Below are 21562 nucleotides of genomic sequence, written 5' to 3'. Positions count from 1 at the left end.
GCCCAGAGGGTACAGAATAATTAACAGGAGGCTGTTCCCTAGATTAGAGGCTGATCCGTCTGAGCCGCAGCCCTGGCAGCACTAATGCTGGGAAGTGGTTGGCAGGGAAAGGCCAGCAGGGCCTGTATGTTTGTGTGGGGTACGGGCCAGGAGCTCTCTGCCTGGGAGTGAGTGAGTAAAGAGGGAGGTCCTGGGGCTGCTCTGCTACTTTGCTTGCCAAGGAGTGGGGTGGCACCCTGACAGTGCCCTCCTGTGCTCCTTTGTGCCAGGGAAAGGTGCTGCAGCATTAATTGCCGTCATTAGGTTTCAGAATTAACAGATCTCTGGCTGCAAGTTAACCCAGCAGCCTGGCATCCCTGCTGGCCTGTATCTCCTGCAGCGGAGGTCGCTGTGGTACTGTCAGATGTGATGTCCCAAAGCCTGCCCCCACCTGCCCCAAACCCAGCCACAGCGAGGCAGGACCCCCAGCTCTGTCACGGGCTGTGTGCCCCTGTCCGTACCAGCAGCCCCTCGATGCAGGGCGGAATGGATCCCCTTTCGTGAGCAGTGCTGGGGCTGCCACGCTGCTGAGGGTCCCGTGTCTCGCCTGGGGCTCGCAGGTGGGGGGCCCTGGCCGGGCGGGGCGGCGCTGTCCGCGGTGCTGGCACGGCGCTCTCCGCGGTGACCGGCCTTCCTCTTCTCCTCAGCCCCCTCTTCCTCCATCTTTCCTCTCTTCACTCCCTCCTTCCTCCACCCCCTCTTCCTTTAGTCCCCTTCTTCCTTCATCCTCCCCTTCTGTCTTCTTCTTCCTAGCCTCCCTCTCACCTAGCCTCCCTTTCCTTCCTCCCTCATCCTTCATTCCCCTTGCCCTCCTCTTCCTCAGCCCTTCTCCTCCCTCCGTCTCTCTATCCTCCTCCTCTTCCTCCCCATCTCCCTCCCCCCTCCCGCCTTCCCCTCTCCCTCCTCTTCCTCCCTCAGCAGTGACGTCTCTGGACGTGCTGATCTCCGGCCCGACACAGGCACCTCTCGGGGCTCCGGTATCGCGGCCCGACCCGGTAACAGCCTCCGGTGGTGCGCGGCCGCTGCCTGGGGCCGCCCATGCGGTCGGGGGGCGATGCGGGCTGCGCGGAGCCGACGGTAGTGCTCGCACCGGGGCCCCCCCGGGAGCATGGGCTGCATCGGCTCCAAAACCACCATCGGTGGGTGAGCGGCACTGGGATGAGAGCAGGGAAGGGCGTTCTTGGGGGGTTTGGGATCCGTAGAGGGGTTTAGGGTCGAGGGCAGTACAGGGTTTTGGGAATGGAGAGTGCGGGGGCTGTGGGGAGGCTACTGAGGGAGGAGATGGGGGGGTGTGCAATTAAGGTATTGGGGGCTTTGAGGGCTGTGGGGGGACTGCTATGGGGGAGCTGAGGAGGTCTTGAGGTTGTATGTATGTGGGTGTTTATTGAGGCTGTGGGGGTTGGGGATATGATGAAGTATGGAGATAGGAAGGTGGGCACAGAGGGTTAGGGTGCCTAAATATAGTAGAGGGGAATAGAGAGAGCTTGAGGGTCTTTGGCGTCCCAGGCACATAGAGAGGAATGGGGGCATTAGGCAGGTGGGGGTTTGGGGCTTGTGGGTGCTATGCTGGGGCAGCTGCATGGCCCAGGAGGTATGAGGAAGATATGGGAGGTGAAGACAGGTAGGGGGTGGGAGGGAGGAGATGGGGGTGCAGCTTTGGAGGAGTGGGTGGGTGGTGCAGGGGACTGGGAAGGTGGTGGGAGACTGGGGTGCTGGTGAGAGAGGTATAAGAGGGTATGGGGATGCTATGAAAGGGGGTAGAGGTGCTTGAGGGGCTGTTGGAGGAGCCATGGAGGCTTGTAGGAGGGTGTTGTAGGGTGCCAATTGGGTGCTATGGGGGTGTCGCATATGTCTTGGGGGTGCTGCAGGAGGGATGAGGATGATGGGGGCTGCAGCCATAATCCAGGGGTGTTTTGGGGGCTGGGCCTGGTGAGGGCTCAGGCAGTGCTGGGGGTGGTGCAGACATGCTGGGGGAGCTCTGGGGATGTTGCTACAGGGGTAGGGGTGTCAATGCCAGGACACCACTATGGGGTGCCCCTGTCCACAGCCAGGAGTGAGGGGTGATTCATGATGCTATAAGCATTTTCTTGAGGAGCCAGAAGCTACCCCTAGAGAGAGGTTTGGGGAAGCGCTGCTTAGCAGCCCCATATTCCGCTTTACCTCATCAGCTGGGCCCGTCTTGGTGCATGGGGAAAAAGGCTTCTCAGGGGCTGGCATGGCGTGGGAGCTGCAGTGAAGGGGACCCTCTCTGGCCAGAGTGCTTGGGAGTCAGAGTCCAAGGGACTGGGGAGTCATCTGTCCGGGGTGCCAGTGCTAGCAGCTCAGGCTGTTGGGGTGGAGGATGGGTGCTGATGCTTTTATTGCCTCTATTGCTTTTTACTTTTTTTCTTCCTGCCCCAGAGATGGAGAAGTGGGGAGGGAGATTTTGGAGATGGTGAAGGAGTGCCAGCCCCCCAGAGCATGGCCCAGTGCCACATACCTGCATGCAGGCAGTGCCTGTCCCAGTCTGCTCCCTGCTAGCCTAGTCCATCTGCCCCCACCACTCTCAAAATAGCTGCCAAGCCGGGATGGGCACCCAGTCCCTGGTGCCAGGCTGGGGCTGCGCGTTACCGCTGACACAGGTGGAAGAGTTGCCCAGGCGTGAGTCACCCGTGCCGCAGCACTGGCTGCTCCAGAGCGTCCCCACAAGGAGTTGTGTCTAGTCTCAGATTGGGCAAGAAGCTGCTGCCCCGGGATGGAGGGACCTGAGGGGGTTGCCAGGGGGATGAGGGTGCTGACACCTCCCAGGCTCTTCCCACAGTGGCTGTGGACACGACGCTGTGCGTGGAGTGGAAGGAGGTGAAAGCGCTGTCACCGCTGAGTGTTGCCCGCCCGCTGCCCCGCTTGGTGCGCCAGGCCTCCTTCGACAGCCAGGACTTCCTCCAGGTACCACTGTGCCCACATGCCCACGTTCCATGGTGGGGCACCGGCCCCAGCTAGGGCTGCACGGGGCTCTGCTGCCCGCCTGGTCCTGCCAGCTTGCAGCCGGCTCTGGGGCTGCTCTGACGTCAGCCATGAGCAGGGCTGTATCCTGGGAGAAATCAGTCCACGGTGCCTCGTTGCCATGGCAATGCAATTTGTTGCGCGCCTCCAAATCCCACATCACTTCCCCCGTGGCCGTGGGCTTGGGGCCTGGTGTAGCCCGGATGGGCAATGGGGGCACACTGCAGGGTGTTATGGCATGGCAGGTTCTGGAGCCTAGCCATTGTGACCTTACATGCACATGTGTGTGCATGCAAGCTGGGGGACAACACACTTGGTGCCACCAACTAGCACAGGCTATGCACGCGGGTGTGTGCACATTGCAGGTGTCTAGGGAGGGTATGTGCACACACAGTGTGTACAGCAAGCGTGTGTGTGTGTGGGAGCACTCTGTGTGTGCATGGTGAGGAAGACCCTACCTGCAGCATGTGTGTGAGGAAGATCCTGCCTGCAGCTCATGTGTGCAGCGAGTGCACGTGTGTGTGTGCGTGGCCAGGGTGTGTGCACGAGCACCCGGCTGTGTGCACGTGGTTACGTGAGCAGGTGAGTGTGTGCTGAGCAGCTCTGTGTGCAGCAGCAGTGTGTGGTTGTGCTGACAGTGAGGCAGAGTGCACACGGGCACGGCTGTGTGCCTGTCCAGCACACCACTGTGTGGTGGAGTGGCTGTAACCGTCTCTCCACACACGTGTGCCTGTAACATGTGAGTGTGCACAGATGCCCTGGGACCCCTCCTGGGGTAGGGGGGTGGCAGGGGACAGATAGGGTGGCTGGAGGCTGTGATGCCTCTGCCTGCTCCCACAGGTCAATGTTGAGGACACTGTTGAGATGCTGCCCAAATCGCGGCGCGCGCTGACCATTCAGGAGATTGCTGCCCTGGCCCGCTCCTCACTGCACGGTAACTGCCTGTCCAGCCCGGGGCCTGGGGGGCCTGGCAGAGGCAGGGAAGTTGAGGGGGGCTCTCCTCTGGGTGAGGGAACTGGGCATTGTGGGGAGGACGCTGTGGGATTTGGGAGGCTCCCATGGATTCCTTAGCGGCACCCGAGAGGAGGGTGTGGGACTGTGGGGGTGGGGGTCTGTGGGCTCTGTGGAGGTGTCTTAGGCTGCCCAGGGGGTGCTGATGGTGGGGGTGCATTTTGCAGGCATCTCACAGGTGGTGAAGGAGCATGTGACAAAGCCAACAGCCATGGCACAGGGCCGGGTCGCCCACCTGATCGAGTGGAAGGGCTGGTGCAAACCAGTGGAGTCGCCTACTGCCCTGGAGAGCGCCTTCAGCTCCTACTGCCACCTGAGCGAGGGCGAGCAGGAGGCACGCTTCGCTGCTGGTGGGCACTCTGTGGTGCACGGCTGGCAGGCACACTTCTCCACTATGGCTGAGGGCAGGGGTGGCAGAGAGGGTTCTTTCCATCCATCCATCCATCCATGCATGCATGCTACAGCACCGTGGGTACAGAGGTGCTGGGGCAGGGGGGTTCTGGGGGCACCTTTCAGTGACCCATGTCTGTCCCATGTCAGGAGTGGCAGAGCAGTTTGCCATCGCCGAGGCCAAGCTGAGAGCCTGGTCCTCAGTGGATGGGGACGATTCAAATGATGAGTCTTACGATGAGGACTTCATGCCCTCCACGGAGAGCTCCCAGCCCACTGGTGAGTGCCATGGGGATTGGGCACCTGCCAGGGGGGCAAGTTGTCCTGGTGTCAGAACCCTCTTACTAGTGCCAAGAGTTGGAGGAGCAGGCTGCCTGGTGCCTGGACACCCCTTTATGGGACAGTGCTCATGCCTGACACAATGGCAAGCAATGCCTGTGTCAGAGATGGGGAAGAGCTTCACTGTGACACCCTCTCTGGTGCCAGAGTGCATTTTACTTTTCCTTTGATGGTTGCCAGTGCCACACATGCAGCAATTTGGGCAAAGGGAGCACAGTGCTACTCCCATCCCACTGCTCCCAACCTGGGGCATACAGGCTGAGGGGAAGCTGGCAGGCCCCAGTGCCATCAACCCTGGACTGACACCAGGCATCCAATTTTCCTGCAGAGCTGACCAGCACAGTGCCTGCCAGTGCGCTGCTCCGAGACCTGCTGCAGGGCCACCTGTGCCAGCTGGGTGTGCGGCATGGTTCCTGTGAACCTGAGAGTGACTCCTCACACACCCTCTCCCCTGAGACCCTCTGCTCCAGCCTCTGCAGCCTGGAGATGGTGTCCCCCTCTGAACTCACTGCCAAACTGCTGGGCACCCTTGGGGGCGAGGACCTGCTGCTGCCCAAGTTGCCCCCCCCGGCCAGCCAAAGTGCCTTGCGGGGCCTGGCACGGCTCCGGTGCCAGGACTCCCTCTACTCCGTGTCCTATGCTGAAGCCTGCCTCTCGCCTGCTGAGGACGAGGTGGTGCTGAGCAAGGACTTCCCACTCCGACGGAAAGTCTCTGACGTCGCGTCCTCTGGGGTGGCATCGCTGGAGGAAGAGGAGGAGGCTGAAGAGCCCTGATGCCCCACTGGGGTGCCCTGCATCTCCTGATGGGGGTCCAGCCCTGCCACTGCTGCCCTTCGGCTGGATTCCCTGCTGGGCAAGGGATGGGCCCTGCCGCTGCTCCCCCTCATTATCTGGGCACGGGGGTGGGGGAGGTTGGGGGGGCTGCTACAGTCCCCCCCAGCATTATGCCCCCACCATGCTCAAGCCCCGCTTGGCCACATTGTTGCCCTCCTGGAGTTTTGCATGAAAGCGGGGAAGGGGCGTAGGGAAGGGCTTGGGGGGGTCCAACCCCTGCCCTGATGCCCATATGTGCCCCCTAAAATCAATGGGACTGAATCAGTGGGGCTGGTTTTTCGCATGTTCCCCCCTCCAACTGCCCTGGGCTCCCCTTCTGGGCATGGGTGTCCCTCCCCCCCCCCCCCCCCGCCATTGGCATGGCTAAACCTCTCTGAGCATCCTGTGGGTGCCCTCGCCCCGTGCCCAGCACCCACAGCTCAGGGTGGTAGGGGGCATTAGGGGAGCAGGAGGGCTTTTCTCCTCTTTCACCAGACGGCTTTTATTGGACCGAGTTTTAAACTGTGAACTGCTGCCTCAGGGCATGGGGCAGGTGGGGGTGCCAGGGGGGCTGGGGGTGTGTGTGTGTCTGCAGATGTGCCATGGTGCCAGGGCTTTCTATACTTTTGTACTCATGTGGGGCTGGCACAGGGGGACTGTGAGGTGGGGGCTGAGTGGCCACGAGCCCCCAGGCTGGGGACTTTGGGCCACCAGCAACAACAGCCCCAAGCCGGCCCTGTGTCAGGGGACTCAGTCCAACCAGGGTCCCCCAAGTCTGCCGTTGGGCAACACGGGGTGGAGAGAAGGGGGAGGTGGTGGAACTGATGCCTCCGTCCCTGAGTCACTCACCCCTAGCAGGGAACCAAGTGCCTACGTGGAGGGCGACCAGCCCCCCATCCTGGCTGGGGGTAGCACCCTGGCTTGGGGGCTCCCTAGGGCTGTGCCAGAGTTCTGGGCACGTCGTTTGTGGGAGGAATGCCAGTTTTTGCCAACGCTTGCCCCCCCCTTCCTGCATGGCATGTGTTCTCTTGGGGCTACTCTCCAGCTGCATGCTGCTCCTTGCCCAGCCACAGCCTGCCAGACCCACCCCTCGAGGTGCCCCCAACATCCTCTAAGCCCGTGCTCCTGCACCTCTCCAGTACCCCCCATCAACCCCCACTGAGTACAGCACCTGTTCCCCTTCTCTGCTGTGGGGTGCCTGGTGTGAGGTTGGCTCCCATCTCCCTGGATGGCCAAGCTGTGAGGGGATTCAGGGGGCATCAGGCCACCCCAATGGGCTCCCTGACACCCACCACCATCCCCTTTCTGGGGACAGTGGATGCACCCCATGGCACTGGGATGGGCTGGGGAATCTGAGGTGCCCGCAGAGGGAGCTTTGCTCTGCGTGTGTGTGCATGAGGGCACACCTGGGAGCAGGTATGCATGTGCCTGAGCTCCCCCACCCCGCTGCAGTGGGGTACCCATGGGGTGCCCACACCTTGGCACCCCTCCTCCTCCGTCCTGCCAGGTCTCCAATAAAGTCCATTGTGTGAGCACCGTGCCAGGCCCCTCTTCTTGCAGGTGGGGGCACTTCTTCCTCCTTTCTCCTTGGAGAGCTGAGGTGGGCGGCAGCAACATGTCCCCTTTCACGGCCCCACAGGGTGACGGTGAGGCTTCAGCCCTTATCTCACATTCCTGGGGCCGGGGTGCCTAATTATGGGCATCGTGGTGGCAGTGGTGACAGTCGGCCAGCCCCCTCCCCGTGGCTGAGGCTTTGGGGAGCATAGGCAGCAGGCACCATGGCCTCGCTTGGCTCAGCTTCCACGTACCGTGCCTTCAGCCAAGGGCATGGAGAGCCCTGCTTCGAGGGCGACCTGCGGCGTCGGCCTTTTGGGGCACGGGCACACGAGGCCTTTGGGTACCCAGGTACTGGGGATTGGAGGGGGTGGGGGGTCCCCGCTACCCCAGAGGGTGTTCCCCCAAGGGTTATCCAGCTGCCCTGTGCCTGGGTGCAGCATGGCACCCTCCAACATAGAGTGGGGGGGCTGGGAGGGGAGCCCCAGCTATGCCTGAGGTGCCTCTTGGCTTTCTGGACAGTCCTCCAGCCCTGCCCTCCCCCAAAATTCCTCAGTACTCCCACTGTCCCTGCCTTCCCCAGGCCCACTGTGCCTCCACCTTCCCTCTCTCCAAATCCTTCTCAGCCTCCTTTTGTCCCCAGACGCCTCCATGTTCTTTCCCACCTCTCCAAATCTTCCTAGCTGCCCTTATGTCCTCAGCATCCCCTGTGCCCCAGACTCTTCAGTGTCCCCTGCTAGCCTGCCACTTTCCTTGTACGCCCCCAGAACCTCTCAGTAATCCCAGAACCCACCCCAATCCACTCCCTTTCCTGGCTGTCCCCTCTGTCTCCAGCCTCCTGCACCATTTCCCTGTTCCCAAATTGTCCAGTGCCTCCAGACCTCCCACTGCCTCCTACTACCCCTAGATCCCCACCTCAGACCACTCAATACCTCCCATATCCCCAGGGCACCCAGTTCTCCCTGCAATTCCCCACTGCTACCCTGAACTGCCCTCCCCAGCATCACCAGACTTTTCCACATCCCCTTCTGCGCCCCAGCCCCTAAGTGCCATGCCCTTGTCCCCATCATCCCCCCAAATGCTTGCAGGGTCTCCAGGTGCCATGTACCCCTGCAGCCTGGGCACCTGGGTGCGTGTCCAGGGTGACACCTACCAGGTGGTAGCTGACGTCAGCCAGTTTGAGCCCCCTGATATCGTGGTGACCACCTCCAACTGCCACGTCGCCATCCAGGCTGAGAAGGTGAGGCCCCCTAGGGAGGCAGAATCCCCTGCCCCAAACATCATAGAGTGATAGGGTCCTGCCCCATAGTAACTGGGAATTGCCCTTGATGGCACTGGGGTAGCACCTGCCCCATTGTGGGGTGAGGCAATTTGGAACAGGCTGTCATGGAGCTAAGTGGAAATTATCCCACCCTGCAAGCCTGAGGTAACTGTGAGCTGCTCCCTACTGGCAGCAGGGAAACTGGGAATGGCCCTTTTGAGTCACTGCCCTCTTGATTTCCCTTGCTGGAGCTGTGGTGGCTGGGAGCTGCCCCATTGATAACACCAGGCTAACAGAATGTGCTGCCTCCCAATAGGTGGCCGAGGATGGCACCATCTGTGACACCTTCACCCACAAATGCCAGCTGCCTGAGGACACGGACCCGCTGTCGGTGAGCTGTGCCCTCACCGAGGCTGGCACGCTGGTGATCACTGCCCGGCGCCGTGCTGGTGCCCGCCCCGGCGAGCCCCCGCAGCTGCTGTACCGCAGTGAGGCCACGCTGTGAGCTGGCCCTGGGTAAAAAAGGCTTCTTGCCTCAAGTGATGCCAACCCTGGCACTGTGTGGAGGCTTGGCTGGTGCCCGCTGGCTGTGGCCTCTGCCCACCTCCAGACCCTCTGTGCCTGCTCTGTTTATAAAGTCCTTTTATTAAATTAATATAAAAATCTCTGTATTTACATGGAGAGAGGTGTGAAAGGGAGAGGCAGAAGGACCTCCCCCACTTCCCAGCCATAAGGCGCTGAGGAGGGGGGCAGTGCCCACCCATGTGTTCACACCACCCTGAGCAGGGATCTTGTGGTGCCTGTGGGCAGGGGGGGTGAAGGTGGTGGCCGTGCTAGAGGACACTAGGGGCTGAGGTGGGAAGAGGTAGTGAAGTGGGAAGCCCCAAGAGGTGACAGGGAGGTGGGGAGCGTGGGCAGGCTGGGGGGCACCTGGCCAGCCCCTGGCACAGAGAGGGGTCAGAGGCACTGGATTGAGAGTTCCCACCCTTAAGCCAAGCCCAGTATGACCGGGCACAGGGTGAGCATCCCCTGGCATCTGCCAAGGGTCCCTGCAGCACCTGGGGACACAATGGGTGACACCCCATCCCGCTAGCCCTTGGGGGTGTTGTCGTCTTCATCAGCCCTGGGACCGGCCTCGCGGGGCATGGCGTGGTGCTGGTGGCGGTCCCAGAGCTGGCGCAGGGCAGTGGTGTCAGGCTCGCTGGTGCTGGCGGTGCTGTCTCGGAAGCTGGCGAGTGGTGGGCGAACCTTCACCCCCTTGGCTGTCAGCGAGCCCTCGATGGCCTTGCGCAGCTGCAAGAACCCCAAACCCATAAGCTGGTGGCTCTGGGTGCTCTGGCCCATGCCTCACAGCCCCTGCTCACCTCCTTGAGGGACACCATGCCCACCAGGCGCCCGATGCTGGTGACGTATGCGTGGTCCAGCCCCAGCAGTGAGAAGATAGTGTGGGTCTGCGGGGAGAAAAGGCTGAGTTGGAGGCCTGGAGGGGAAACTGGGCTGAGGTCTAAAGAAGCAAGGTCTCACCTTGTGCAGTGAGGTGTGCTCCACAAGCTGAAAGGGTGCAGGGTCAATCTTGGCACTGCTGAAATCTACCAGCTCGTCCAACTGCTGTTCCTCCCACTCCAGGATCTGATGGGGGATGTCATGTGGCAGGGTGAGGGGGTGTGTACCCCGCAAGGTGCCAGAAAACCACTGCCCCTACACCCACTGTTATGGGTACATTAAGGTCACCCATCAGTGCTGCCTCCACCTCACACCTCAGCACCCCATTGGGATCTCCCAGGTCCCTGTGGGCAGGAGAGTCCTGCCTGCACCTGCCCAACCCTCACCTCCGCTGGGGTCATCCTGTCACCTGGATCCATCTCCTCCTGCAAAAGATGGATGAACATGGGCAGGCTGGCAGGACAGCAAGCTGGTGGCAGAGAGGGGCAGGGAGTGTGCAGCGAGGCGCAGGCAGCAGTACCCAGGCAGGACAAAGGCAGCACATGCAGGCAGGGTGCAGGCAGCATGTGGGGAGAGCACCAGTCAGGTAACAAGACTGGTTGAGAGGACAAAGGCCACACCATGATTGGCCAAGATGGGGCAAGCCCAGCTTGTGATTGCTGGGTGGAATGCAGGTTGGGCTAGGATAGGCTGAGAAAAGTGGGGTAAATCCATGGCTGTGACTGGCCAAGGCCCCCAGGTCACACTATGATTGGCCACAAAAGATTGAGATTGGGAGAACGCACACCGTGATTGGCTGAGCAGAATCAGGAAGTCTGAGATTGGCCACACAGACATAGGCTGAACATGATTGGCCAAGCAGAATCTTGCCAGGCCCCTGATTGGTTCAGAAAATCCATGCTGGCCTCCAATTGGCTGAGAGGAGCTGTGCCCAGCCTGTGATTGGCTGCAGCTTACCACGATGGAAATGCGGACGTGTTTGGCCTTGCGATAGGCCATGCCCTGGGCCTAGCACCACATGGGGAGAGACAGCTGTGTTAGGGCATGGCAGCGATGCCAGGGGAAGGGGAAGGGGAAGGGAAGGGAAGGGGAAGGGAAGGGAAGGGAAGGGAAGGGAAGGGAAGGGAAGGGAAGGGAAGGGAAGGGAAGGGAAGGGAAGGGAAGGGAAGGGAAGGGAAGGGAAGGGAAGGGAAGGGAAGGGAAAGGTATGAGCAAGGATGGGCAGGATGGGACAGGGATGAGAAAGAATGGAAAGGGCTAAGTAGGAATGCGAAAAGGTGAGCAGGAGTGGTCAGGAGTGTGAAGTGAAAAGGGATGGGAGTGATGGGAAAGGATGTCAGAATGGGCCAGGCAGGGATGGACAGGGCTAGGTAGGGCCAGGCACTCACCTCGGTGGGCTCTGTGGTGGTGTTGGCACAGAAGAGGTTCTTGAGGGCAATGCCAGAGTGGTCAGTGATGCCAGCTGCAGATGGGGAGTAGGTGTCAGCAGAGGGGCACAATTGGGGTTGGAGGGGCTGGGTGCATACTCACTGGTGAGGCTCTCGACTGGGGCACTGGGCACCCGCTTCAGTGCTGGCTTCAGGGGCTTGCGGGGGGAGACACGGGTGGGGGCACCTGAGGAGGTCTCTGTGCTGATCTGCAGTGGGGGATAGGGGATGGTGGGATGGTGGTGGGGGGCAGCCTGTCGGGGCATCCCCTGAGGCAGCCATCTCACTCACCTGGAAGCGAATGCTGGTATCGGAAGGCCGGTGTCCATTCTCAGCCAGCACCTTCTGCCGCAGGGCCAGGAGCCGGCGCTGGGGGCTGAGCTGCTGGCTGAGCAAAGCCCCTACCTGTGCCCGCTCGATGGAGCCCAGCAGGATCATGGACTCTGCCAGCAGCAGGGAGCTGCGTTGGCTCCTGACACCCTTTTCTCCATCCCACCCTTGCCATCCTGGCACAGCCACAGCTAGGGTGGGTGCCGGCAGAGCCCCCCGCCCACATCTCACCAGCAGACTCCACCAGCGGCAGGCTTTTCATTTTAGTGCTCTGCAGAATGTGCTGCAGGTCGCGGTACTTGCAGTTGGGGGTGACATAGTGGATGTCCCGCAGCATGATGTCCTCTACCCGCACGTTGTATTTCCTGCGCCAGGAGGGAAATGGTGATGTTACCCCTCCCCTTCTGCATGTTGGGGGGGCTTGGGGATATAGCAGGGGACACACACTCACTCGTGGTGGCCCCAGCCCAGCTCAGGGAGGTAGGGCAGCTTCTTGATACGGATGATGCTGTCGTAGAGGGATGGCTGGAGGCTCTGGGCCACGGCGTTGGCCAGGATCACAGCGATCATGACGGGCAGGATGTGAGAGATCTGCCCTGTCAGCTCGAAGACGATGACAGCAGTGGACACTGTGTGGGTGACGGCTCCTGACAGTGCAGCTGCCCCTGTGCCCATCCATGGAAAATATGTCAGCTGCTACCCACCAGGCTGGGTCCCCACCCGTGGGTCCCTACCCCTGGGTCCCCACCCCTAGGGCATCCACTACACCCAGAACCCTTGAGGCCTCCTGGAGACATCCCCATTGGTGGTGTCACCTCAAGTTCCTGGTGACACCACATCAGCCCCGGGGAGCCTGCTGGCTCCTTTGGAGCATCTCCAAGTGATGCCCACCATGGTGTGCCCGTGCTGGCTCGGTGCTCACCCACCACAGCGTAGCCACCTGGCACTATGCGGTACGTGTTGCTGTTGGTGTGGATGCCATCAGGGAACCAGGCTGCCATGCTCTCTCCAACCAGGCGTCCAAAAGCTGCCCCTGTCCACAGAGAGGGGCTGGGACTGAGTATAAGGGCTCTCCCAGAACCTGACCCAGCCTTGCACCCTTCCCTCTGCCCTGATACTGCCAGGGAAAGGGACAGCTAAGGACAGTCATGAGTGCCATAGTGCGGACTGACAAACATCTCCCTTCTTCCACCATGCCTAGACAGGGTACAGACTCTCACCAATGACAAAGACAGGCATGAAGGCTCCACAAGGCACTGGGATGGTGGTGGCCAGGGCTGACATCCAGAACTGCATGGGGGGTACAGACAGCTGTTAATTACCCCACCCCCAACCCAGCCCTGCCTCCTATCCCTGCTGTGCCCCACAGCAGGTAGCTGCTGTGGAGCAGAGCATGGGCACTCTACTCCTCCCTGGGGGCACTCTGCCAGAACTTCCCTGGTGGTGCCTGATGGCATCCGGCCAGGACCTCCCTGGTGGCACCTGAGGGCGCCTGGCCAAGACCTCCCTGGTGGCACCTGGGCTACCCCTCCAGTACCTCCTGCTGGCACCTTAGTGGATCCTAGCCAAGATCTCTTTGATGGCATGCTGGCAGTACCAGCCAACACTTTGGTGGCCTCTGGGAGGAGCCACACAGTGCCTCTTGGGGCCACCTTTCTAGCAACCATCCAAAACATACCCAGTGGCATCCAGAAGCCCTGTCCCAGAATTGTCTGGTGGCACTCCAGGGCTAGCAGGGGCAGGAGTTACTCACCTTCATGAGGATGAAGACAACGAGGGTGACAAAGACATTGGAGCGAGGGTGACGCCAAGCTTCCAGGATGCCCAAATATTCAAATTCGTCACTGAGCCCCTGCTTGGCCCATGTCTGATTGTCAAACAGTGTCACCAGAGTGTCCTTCTGGGTGAGCTGGGGATGGACAGGAGTCAGGTGGAGCTGGTGGTGGCCCTGTGGTGGGGACCATTGTGCCACCCCATGGTGGGTACCTGGCCAGCCATGAACTGCCCGAAGCCGGGTGGGAAGGTCAGCGTGGAGATGAGCAGTGTCACCAGGGCAGGAAAGAGCAGACGCCTGCGGGTGACAAAGGGCAAGGGGTGACTGGTGCAGCTCTGACTCCACTAGCCCAGTGCTGCAAACCACTGGACACCTACTTCTTCATGAGGAAGCGATTGATGGTCTTCTGGCGGCGCATGAACTGCACAATCTTGCGGTTGAGGTAGACAAAGAGTGCACCCCCGAAGCCACTTGCGATCCTGGACAGAGGAAAAGGTTGACCATACACATGTCCTGCTTCCACCACTGCAACCACCAGCACCTCCACTTCACCCCTGGGGTCATGGGATGGGCACTGGGGTGGCTGCACTCACCCAATGACGGCAAAGGCAGGCAACTCCTGTAGGTCGAACGGGAAGTCAAGGCGGAAGCGGGTTTTGAACAGCGCAGTGATCGTCTCTGGGGGGTGGCAGAGATCAGCAGGGCTGGGCAGGAGGGCCCCTGGGCCTCCCACCCTGCCAGAAATACCTTCATCCTTGTTCCAGACGGCAAGAACACGGAAGATGAAGGCACTGAAGGTGGCAGCGAAGAAGCCACGCCAGTAGTTGCGGACAGCGAAGAAGGTAGAGGTGACCTCAATGCTGAAGAGGACGCCTGGCACCAGGGGGGAAGTGCACGAGGGAGGCGGCGAAACCCAAGTGGGCCCCTGGCACCTGGCATGCTTCTTGCCCCAAGCCCACCCTCAAGCATGGCCTGCAGATTCTGGACAGCCCCATGGACACTCTATGAGGTGGTTCAAGGGCTTCCCTGGCAAAGCACATGGCTGGTTCCCAGCTGGCCGCAGCGGGCACTGCGGAGAAATGGTCAGCGGGAGCAAGAGGGTAGCACAGGAATGTGAGCAACAACATGGTGGGTGGCACTGGGGTGGGGTGCACACGGATGTACGGAGGGGCAGATGCGGCAGCACAGCAGGCAGAGGACAGGGAGGGAGTCAGACACATCACCAACCTACAGGAAGGGCTCAGTGGGGCTGGAGCAAGGAGCTCCCTGGAGCGCAAGGCAACAGGGAAAAGGATGAGAGCAGACGTTACACTTCTGGGGGGATGGTGCTCGCTCCTCCCTCTTCCCATGCCAGCTGACCTGGGGTCCTTCTTGCCCCACCAGGCAGACCCTGGTGCCCATGTGGGAGGTGTATGGAGGCTGGGGGAGCCCAGGGTGACCCTACCTCCGATTGGGGCGGCGAAGCAGCAGCCGACACCAACAGCGCAGGCAGCTGCCAGCATTTCAATGTTCCTTGCCTCGTTCTGTGGGCGAGCCAGGGGTGAGTGGGCACTGCCCCCTTCCCCCTAGGCCCCTAGTGCCCCTAGGCACTGCCAAACCTGATGGAGGGCACAAGCAGAGCCCTCCCTGGGCCAACCTGCCCTGCTCACCTCATAGATGCCTCCAAAGAGGGAGAGGAAGCGGCTGAGCAGGGCTGCGCACATGCTGGCAATGTGGACAAAGGGCCCCTGTGGGGATAGTGGGGAGGCTGAGGATGGTGCCCTCCTTGGCCTTCTGCCTGTCCTGACCCAGGCAGTGCTCTCACCTCTTTGCCCAGGGGCATGCCACTGCCCAGGGCACATGTCAGGCCAATGACCTTGGCCACAAATGTCTTGAAGGTGAGGTACTCCTTCAGCACAACACCCCTCAGGATGGTCTTCATCTCGGGTATTCCTGAACCTGACACCAAGGAGACAGTCTTGACCCAAGTCCATCGAGGGAGTCCACTGGGGACCCCTTGCCCCATAGTTCTTGGGGGGAATCCTTGACTCTTCCACATCTCAATGTGACCCCAGAAACATCTCTGCCCGCATCACAGTCAGCAGGAGCAGCCCCATGGCCATGTAGGAACAGCTCAGCCCATACCCCTGGGGGTACTCCAATGTGACAGCCCCCAGGAGACCTTCTGAAGACAAACTCTTAAGCCTAGAAAGATCCCCAGGACACCCAACCTTATATCCTAGAAGGCTGTCCACCCCATAGCTCGTAGGAGACCCTCTGAAGACCAGACCAGACCACAGCCCATGGAAGACCTTCAGGATCCCCAACCCCATAGTTCAGGAGGTCATCCAGACAACTCCCAGCACACAGCCCCAGGTAGGGAACACTCTGTTAGGATGTAACCAGCCCCTCCAGTGCCCTACCCACAGCCTGAGGAGCGAGGATCTGAGTGAAGCCAGCTGAGAAGGTGATGAGAACAGTGGGGTAGGTGACCCAAGCCAGGTACTGCAGCAGCACATTGGTGTCCAGGCCCCCATACATCCATTTCTGCGCTGTGGGCAAAGCCAGCCAGGTGGGTCACAGGTAGTGAGGACCATGGCATGGCCCTGTGGCATGACCACCCCGTGCTGGCATGCCATGGCCCCGGACCCCGCTGGTGCCCACTTACCTTGGAGACAGGTGGCAATGGCGAAGTCCATGGCCCAGCTGACCAGTGCCATGACCAGCCCCAGAAGGATGAGGAAGACCCAGTCTTCACCCACCTTGGAGATGAGGAACCGCTGACACTGCAAGGCACAGACTGCAGGCACAAGGGCAGGCTCAGTGCCAGGCACCCCGAGGATGGGCTGCTCAGGCAGTGGGTTCAGGCTGGCAGGGACACAAGTGCTCACAACCAGCTTCTCTGACCCAGCCCTGCAGGCACCGTCCAGCACAGGAGCACCACCACAGCCATGCCACAGCCACGAATGGGCAGGAATGGTGGGCTCCAGCCGTGCAAACCTGCACAAGGCACTGCTGGGCATGCACCTCCCTCCAGCACGGCCCCCCTGGCACGGCCCCAGGCAGAGCGGCTGGGGGCCCCAAGTCCCGGCGGCGTGCCTGGCTATTTTGGGCCATTGTGTCCCTGCTGCCCGGCGGGCAGGTGGCATTGTCCTCGGCGCCGGTGTCCCATGACAGCCAGAGAAACCCTACCCGCCGCCACCGCAGGAGGGTGGGCGGCCTTGCCCAGACCGGTTGCTGCCATGAGGCTGCGCCCTCCGGCGTCCCCATCCCCGGTGGCCCTTACCACGGCAGGGGGCACAGCGCCCCTGGGTGTACTCCAGCAGCTCAGAGGGCCGGCGGGGCCGGTGGGTGCCCTCTTCTCCGTGCCTCTGCTGCAGCCGCAGCCGAGCTGCCTCATCCTTGGCGAAGGTGCCCAGGTCCTGCGTGTAGCGGCCATACATCTGTGGGAGAAGGAGCGGGCAGGGCTGTCACGGCAGGCTGGAACACCAGCTCGAGTGGGGAAACTGAGGCAAGGGAGCAACGGGCATGCTGGCATGGCCTCCCAGCACTGGGCAGTGCCAGACACCCTCAGGGGAAGAGTGCCTAATGGCTCTGTGGGTCCCTACTTGCCATCGAGGGCGTGGGAAGGGGCTGGGCAGAAAAGTTGCTTGGGGATCAATGACAATTGTTTCACCCAATACCCCAGCACAGGCAGGCAGCTCTGTGTGGTGCCAGTCACCGGCCCTGCCCAGGTGCTCCAGGCGCTGTGTTGGGCTGGGGAAAGGTGGGGAAGGAGCTCCAGTTGGGAACACAGCCAGCCTGGCCAGGAGATTCTGAGGGCTGGTATTGGGGTTGTGCTGGTGCTCTGCAGGACCGCTCCCTTCAGCATCACTAAGAGCAGGGCTGGGGTGACCCATGGGAGGCAGCGTTGGCACGCTACAAGTGACATGAGCTGGCCAGTCTCTGCCAGCAGCAGGGAGGTAGAAGGTCAGTGAGGGTCAGGGCACATCCCCAGCCCAGGGGAGAGGGGGCATAGCATCAGGCACAGGGTGCTCCTTGAGCTGTGAGGAGGAAATCTGGGGAGCAAGGAGGTGAGTGGCTTTGTGCCCACATAGGAGGCATCCCCTCCTCCTCGGGTGCCTCCTGCCTGACTGTGGCACGTGGCCTGGCCAGGGTGTGGGGGGGTGGCCCTGGCAGTGCCCCTAGTGCTGGCCAGGAGCTCTTTGTGCCTGTCCTCCCCACCAAGCTGGGGGCATTTGTCCCATGCTGGCGGGCACTGCCAAGGACTTGGTTGCTTGGTTTCCGACTCACTCCCTCCAGCACGACCTGAATGCCAAGTGCCAGAGGTTTGCCCGGCACAAAGGGAGGCTTCAGGGCTGTGGGGGCCCTGCCAGGCTCCCACGTCGGAGCGACGTGAGCCCCATGCCGATGGAGTGCCCACCCGCCATGCCATGCCAGTGCAGCACGTGGCTGGGGCACAGTCACCCTCCTCAGCACAGCCTGTGTTGATGCTTGATGGAGGGGCAACACCATGGGTGGGCACCATGCGTGGCACGTGGGCAGCCCAGCCCTGGCTGCTGACAGAGATGCCCACTCTGGACACCTGGGTCCTGTATGCACCCCTCAGCCTGGTGGCATGTGCTAGCCCCCAGGGGCACGGTGTGAAGGTGCATTTCACACGGGGCATCACTCCTGCCCAGGTCCCTTTGGCAGGGAGCAGAAAGCAGCCAGAGTGGCGCCGAGTGGATTCTCCACTGTCTAATAACCAGGTTGTGTTCAGTGGCAGGTGGAAGGGTGGGGAAGCAGGCAGGGAGTGGGGGGCACATTCATTTCCATTGCTGATGCCCCTCCTGGCATGGATTTTCCCCCATACTCCTGCTCAGTGTGGGCTCAGAAACCCCTTGCCCTGTGGAAGTGTGCCGGGGGCAGGAAGGGAACTGACACATCCACCTCGGGTGGTCAGATCTGGCATCTGTCAGAGGAGGACCCTGGCCCTGCATGGGTCCCTGAGTTCAAAGGCTCCCTTCGGGTGAAGCTTGTTTCCTCTGGAAGATGAAACGGGAGGACGCCCCAGGAAGTGCTGGCCCCCTGCCAAGAACCCTCCTCCCCCAGCCTCACTGCTGCCCATGGTCAGCCCTGGCTGGGATCAGAGTAACCTCAGGTTAAAAGCCCCATGAAATAGCTTCATGCCCAATCATGGGGCTGTGGCAGGGGCTGCCATGCTGCCCTCCGTTTGTTGGGACACCCAATGGGATGTCCAGCTGCAGGGGTCCAGCCTGCTTGCAGGGGTCCAGCCTGCTTGCAGGGGAGTGGGTGAGGTGGGATTCTGTTCCTCCTCCCTTTGTTTTTAGCCAACCCCACTTGCAACAACAGCGATTTAAGTGAAGGGACTGTGCCAGCCCACTGCCACCTGCCACCCAGTGCTAGCCTGTGTTACTGCTCTACCCCATGCCATGACCTTGCAGGCAGGACATGGGACCCCAGGGGTGCCCCTTGATGTGCAGCCAGTGTGTCCACAGCCCTGGCAGGGCTGTGAGGACACAGTGAAGGCCAGTGGTGGGCTCTCTCCTTCCTCCTCCTCCTCCTTTTCCTCCTCCTCCTCCTCCTCCCGCTCGGGTTATTTTTCCACAAAGGCCTTTTGAAACACAAACAGCCCTGGGACTCCGGCCTCCGCCACAAAACAGCTGAACAATCACAGTGCTGGGCAGGCAGGGAGCGGGCACGGGGGAAGAGCCTGGTGGGGGGCACCCGGGGACACAGGCATGGGCCAAGGCTGCTATGTCGGTCCTGGGCTGCTGCACTGGGGGCACTAGCTGTGCCACAGCTCCCTGGGCAGTGCCAGCCCATGATGTCCACTGCACCCGGGTGATGTTGTGCCTAGGGCGGGTACTGGCATCTGGCGCTGCTGTGTCCCTGTGCCACCCTGTCCCATAGCACTGAGCTTGCCTTGCAGCAGAGCCCACCTCCTCATGCCCAATGCCAGTCAACCTTTTCCCTGAAACCATGATCTTGGGGCACATTTTTTTAAAGGCAGGGGGTCCTCTGGGGTGGCAGCAGGCAGGCAGAGGCTGTGGAGTGTGTCACGCTGCCCGTCTTAGCTGGGCTTTAATCACCCTGAGCGGCTCCACAGGGAACAAGGGCAGTTTGTCAAGCTTAATCCCACCCCCACCTCCTGAAGGCCCCTTGCTTCCCATCACAGCAGCCTGGCATGCTGGGGACACCTGGGCTGGCATGCATCCTGGCACAGTTAGCATGGTTGGGGTTTCTCCTGGGCACCGGCTCAGCATGGGGTCCACAGGGAGGGATGCCATTACGTCGGAGATATTTAAGGGTGGGGTTGTGCCAGCACCAAGTGGCACTATGGCTACAGCATCCCAGGGCTGGTGAAATCTAGGGGGGAGGAGATTAAGGACGTAGGGTGGAAACAGGGCTCTTTGGGCACAACTAGGCACAACCCTGCAGCCCAGCTCTGATGCCCTGGTTGTGGGCATGGGCAAGATCTGTTCCCTGGGCTGCCCTGAGGGCAATCTAGCTCAGACCAACCTGTGCCAGGCTCTGACTAGATCCTGAATCTCCTGGCAGGTGCTAGCGGGAGCTGGTGGTAGCTTGGATGCACTGCAGAGGGCTGGGCACCCCTCCTGCCTGGCACGTGCCCAGGCAGCTCCCAAAATCCAGGTGTAAAGCTGTGGGACAGGAGCCCGCACCCAGCCTCACCCATCAGCCTCAGGTGGTTTCACAAGCCTTGCTGCAGCCAGAGGCCACGGGGATGGGTGCCTTGGGGCACCCGGGGCACGGGTGCTACCCCGCCCGAAGGAAAGGAGGGCAAAGTCTGCTGGCGCCATGCAAGGCTGCCCTGATGCCAGCCCAACGTGCCTTTCCCCTCACGCACTGCCCGCAGGCTCCTCCGCCCCGTGGTGCCTGGCCAGGCTGGCTGTACCCACCCACCACAGATACGGCACCCAGGAGGGCAGTCCGGTGCCAGGGTCAGGGAGGAGTAGCACCCCCACGGCTCACATTTGATGGTGCCTGCTTGTGGCCCCAGCTGCTCCTTGGCTCAGCCCTGCCAAGCAGGCATCACTCACAGCAACTAGCTCAAACTCTTGGCAGACTTGGGCTGCCATGGGCACGGGTAGCCTGCAGCAGATCAGCCCCTGCTTCCCTGCCCACCTTCTTGGCACTGCCTGTTGGAATGCCAGGGCAAAGTACCCATTTGCCGAGCTGCCCTAGGCACAGTCCCAAGCAGGGACCAGGGGGAAGCACCTTTGCCCGGACGTCTGAGTGCCTTAGGCAGCAGAGGGGAGGGAGGACAGCGGGGACAGAAAGGGCATCCAGGTGCCAGTGGGGAGGCCCCAGAAGGGAAGGAGCTGTAAACATGGGGCTAAGGTTGCAGGCGGAGGAGATATGCTATCTTGGGAGGAGAGGGCTAGGGAGTGAAGGGTGCCCTCGCGGTGCCTCTGGGAGCCCACACAGTGTGGGCATCATTGCCCAAGTGATGAGGGGTTTGGGGGAGAATGACGTACGGTCAGGAGTCCTGCCGCAGGGAGTGGGGGGCTCAGCTGAGCACTTCCACTGCTGGTGGGGCTATGGGGTGGCACTCCTGCCCCGGGAGCCATCCCCAGCCACAGCCCGAAGATGGGTACCCCAAACTGAACATCGCAGAGCTCAGCAGCATCGCCACCCTGAGCCGGGCAGCCCTCCAAACCGCCCATCTGCCCCAGGCGCCCCGTCGTGAGCCGAGTCCCTCCAGTGCACGGTACCCCCCGGGGCCCGGTACCGGCCACACTCACCAGGGTCTGCTCATACTGCAGCGCCCGCTGCGCCTCGCTTTCGGAGGCCATGGTGCCGCCGGTGTCTCCGCTCCTGGCCGTGCCGGTGTCGGTGCCCGCGGCGGCTCCTCCCGGGCCGTACAGGGCGGGCCCGGGGCACTGCCCAGGGGAGGGACCGGTCGTGCTCCGCCTCTGCCGGCAGCGCCGAGCATCCAGCACCGGGCAGGGGCAAGGGGGTGCCCGGATGGGGCTGGGGGACTCTGCTCTGCTCACCCATGGGCTTTACCCGTAGGTTTCCCAGCTGAGGATGGCACCCGTGGGAAGCCGGTGTGCGCGAGTGTGGGGGGTAAAAGTTGGCGTGGGGTGCCCGCGGGTACAATTCCCATTGGGACGCATTGCTTCTTCCCACGGACACAAGTTGCTGGCACTGCCACCGGTCCCTGCTTACCCGTGGTTTCGCCCCGGTGGAAAG

At 61.6% G+C, this 21562-nt stretch overlaps 3 protein-coding genes across 5 annotated transcripts; 2 read left to right on the top strand and 1 right to left on the bottom strand.

The window, feature by feature from the left end:
• Window positions 1–988: 988 nt before the first annotated feature.
• Window positions 989–7106, top strand: FAM131A (family with sequence similarity 131 member A). Its single transcript, XM_068145131.1, is given in 7 exon segments — window positions 989–1133; window positions 1135–1178; window positions 2840–2964; window positions 3862–3955; window positions 4200–4382; window positions 4573–4701; window positions 5090–7106. Coding segments are annotated over 7 exon segments (1077 nt in total). The 5' UTR covers window positions 989–1077; the 3' UTR covers window positions 5536–7106.
• Window positions 7107–7287: 181 nt separating this feature from the next.
• LOC137444449 (heat shock protein beta-7-like) lies at window positions 7288–9064 on the top strand. Its single transcript, XM_068145129.1, has 3 exons — window positions 7288–7479; window positions 8217–8368; window positions 8706–9064. Exons 1-3 carry the CDS (start codon window positions 7353–7355, stop codon window positions 8892–8894), a joined length of 468 nt encoding a protein of 155 aa, XP_068001230.1. The 5' UTR covers window positions 7288–7352; the 3' UTR covers window positions 8895–9064.
• On the bottom strand, window positions 9014–21197 carry CLCN2 (chloride voltage-gated channel 2). 3 transcript variants are annotated; one of them, XM_068145128.1, is made up of 24 exons: window positions 21112–21197; window positions 16629–16785; window positions 16011–16142; window positions 15766–15894; window positions 15168–15301; window positions 15013–15090; window positions 14808–14886; window positions 14111–14236; window positions 13957–14041; window positions 13741–13842; window positions 13576–13660; window positions 13343–13498; window positions 12810–12879; window positions 12512–12622; window positions 12041–12254; window positions 11821–11954; window positions 11551–11702; window positions 11363–11468; window positions 11221–11294; window positions 10790–10840; window positions 10219–10257; window positions 9914–10018; window positions 9754–9840; window positions 9014–9682 (listed from the first exon to the last, which is right to left on the bottom strand). In XM_068145128.1, exons 1-24 carry the CDS (start codon window positions 21160–21162, stop codon window positions 9479–9481), a joined length of 2661 nt encoding a protein of 886 aa, XP_068001229.1. In that variant the 5' UTR covers window positions 21163–21197; the 3' UTR covers window positions 9014–9478. The 3 variants fall into 3 exon arrangements, with proteins under 3 accessions (XP_068001229.1, XP_068001227.1, XP_068001228.1); XM_068145126.1 differs by having other exon boundaries at window positions 13957–14236; XM_068145127.1 differs by lacking the exon at window positions 10790–10840 and having other exon boundaries at window positions 13957–14236.
• Between the last annotated feature and the right edge of the window lie 365 nt (window positions 21198–21562).

This window comes from Melanerpes formicivorus, unplaced genomic scaffold (assembly GCF_026170545.1).
Source record: "Melanerpes formicivorus ecotype bairdi unplaced genomic scaffold, bMelFor1.0.p_v2 SCAF_12, whole genome shotgun sequence".
Taxonomy (NCBI): domain Eukaryota; kingdom Metazoa; phylum Chordata; class Aves; order Piciformes; family Picidae; genus Melanerpes; species Melanerpes formicivorus.
Note: the sequence above shows the minus strand (reverse complement) of the source record. Positions and strands in the feature narration are given on the sequence as shown.

Bases quoted from the DNA above. Each gene is read 5' to 3' on its own strand.
- LOC137444449 (XM_068145129.1), top strand. From the start codon at position 7,353: ATGGCCTCGCTTGGCTCAGCTTCCACGTACCGTGCCTTCAGCCAAGGG. The intron at 7,480-8,216 runs GTACTGGGGATT...AAATGCTTGCAG, and splicing joins CGAGGCCTTTGGGTACCCAG to GGTCTCCAGGTGCCATGTAC. The intron at 8,369-8,705 runs GTGAGGCCCCCT...GCCTCCCAATAG, and splicing joins TCGCCATCCAGGCTGAGAAG to GTGGCCGAGGATGGCACCAT.
- CLCN2 (XM_068145126.1), bottom strand. From the start codon at position 21,162: ATGGCCTCCGAAAGCGAGGCGCAGCGGGCGCTGCAGTATGAGCAGACC. The intron at 12,623-12,809 runs GTGAGAGTCTGT...CTCTGTGGACAG, and splicing joins CATGCCTGTCTTTGTCATTG to GGGCAGCTTTTGGACGCCTG. The intron at 11,295-11,362 runs GTGAGTATGCAC...CCCCATCTGCAG, and splicing joins CCCAGTCGAGAGCCTCACCA to CTGGCATCACTGACCACTCT.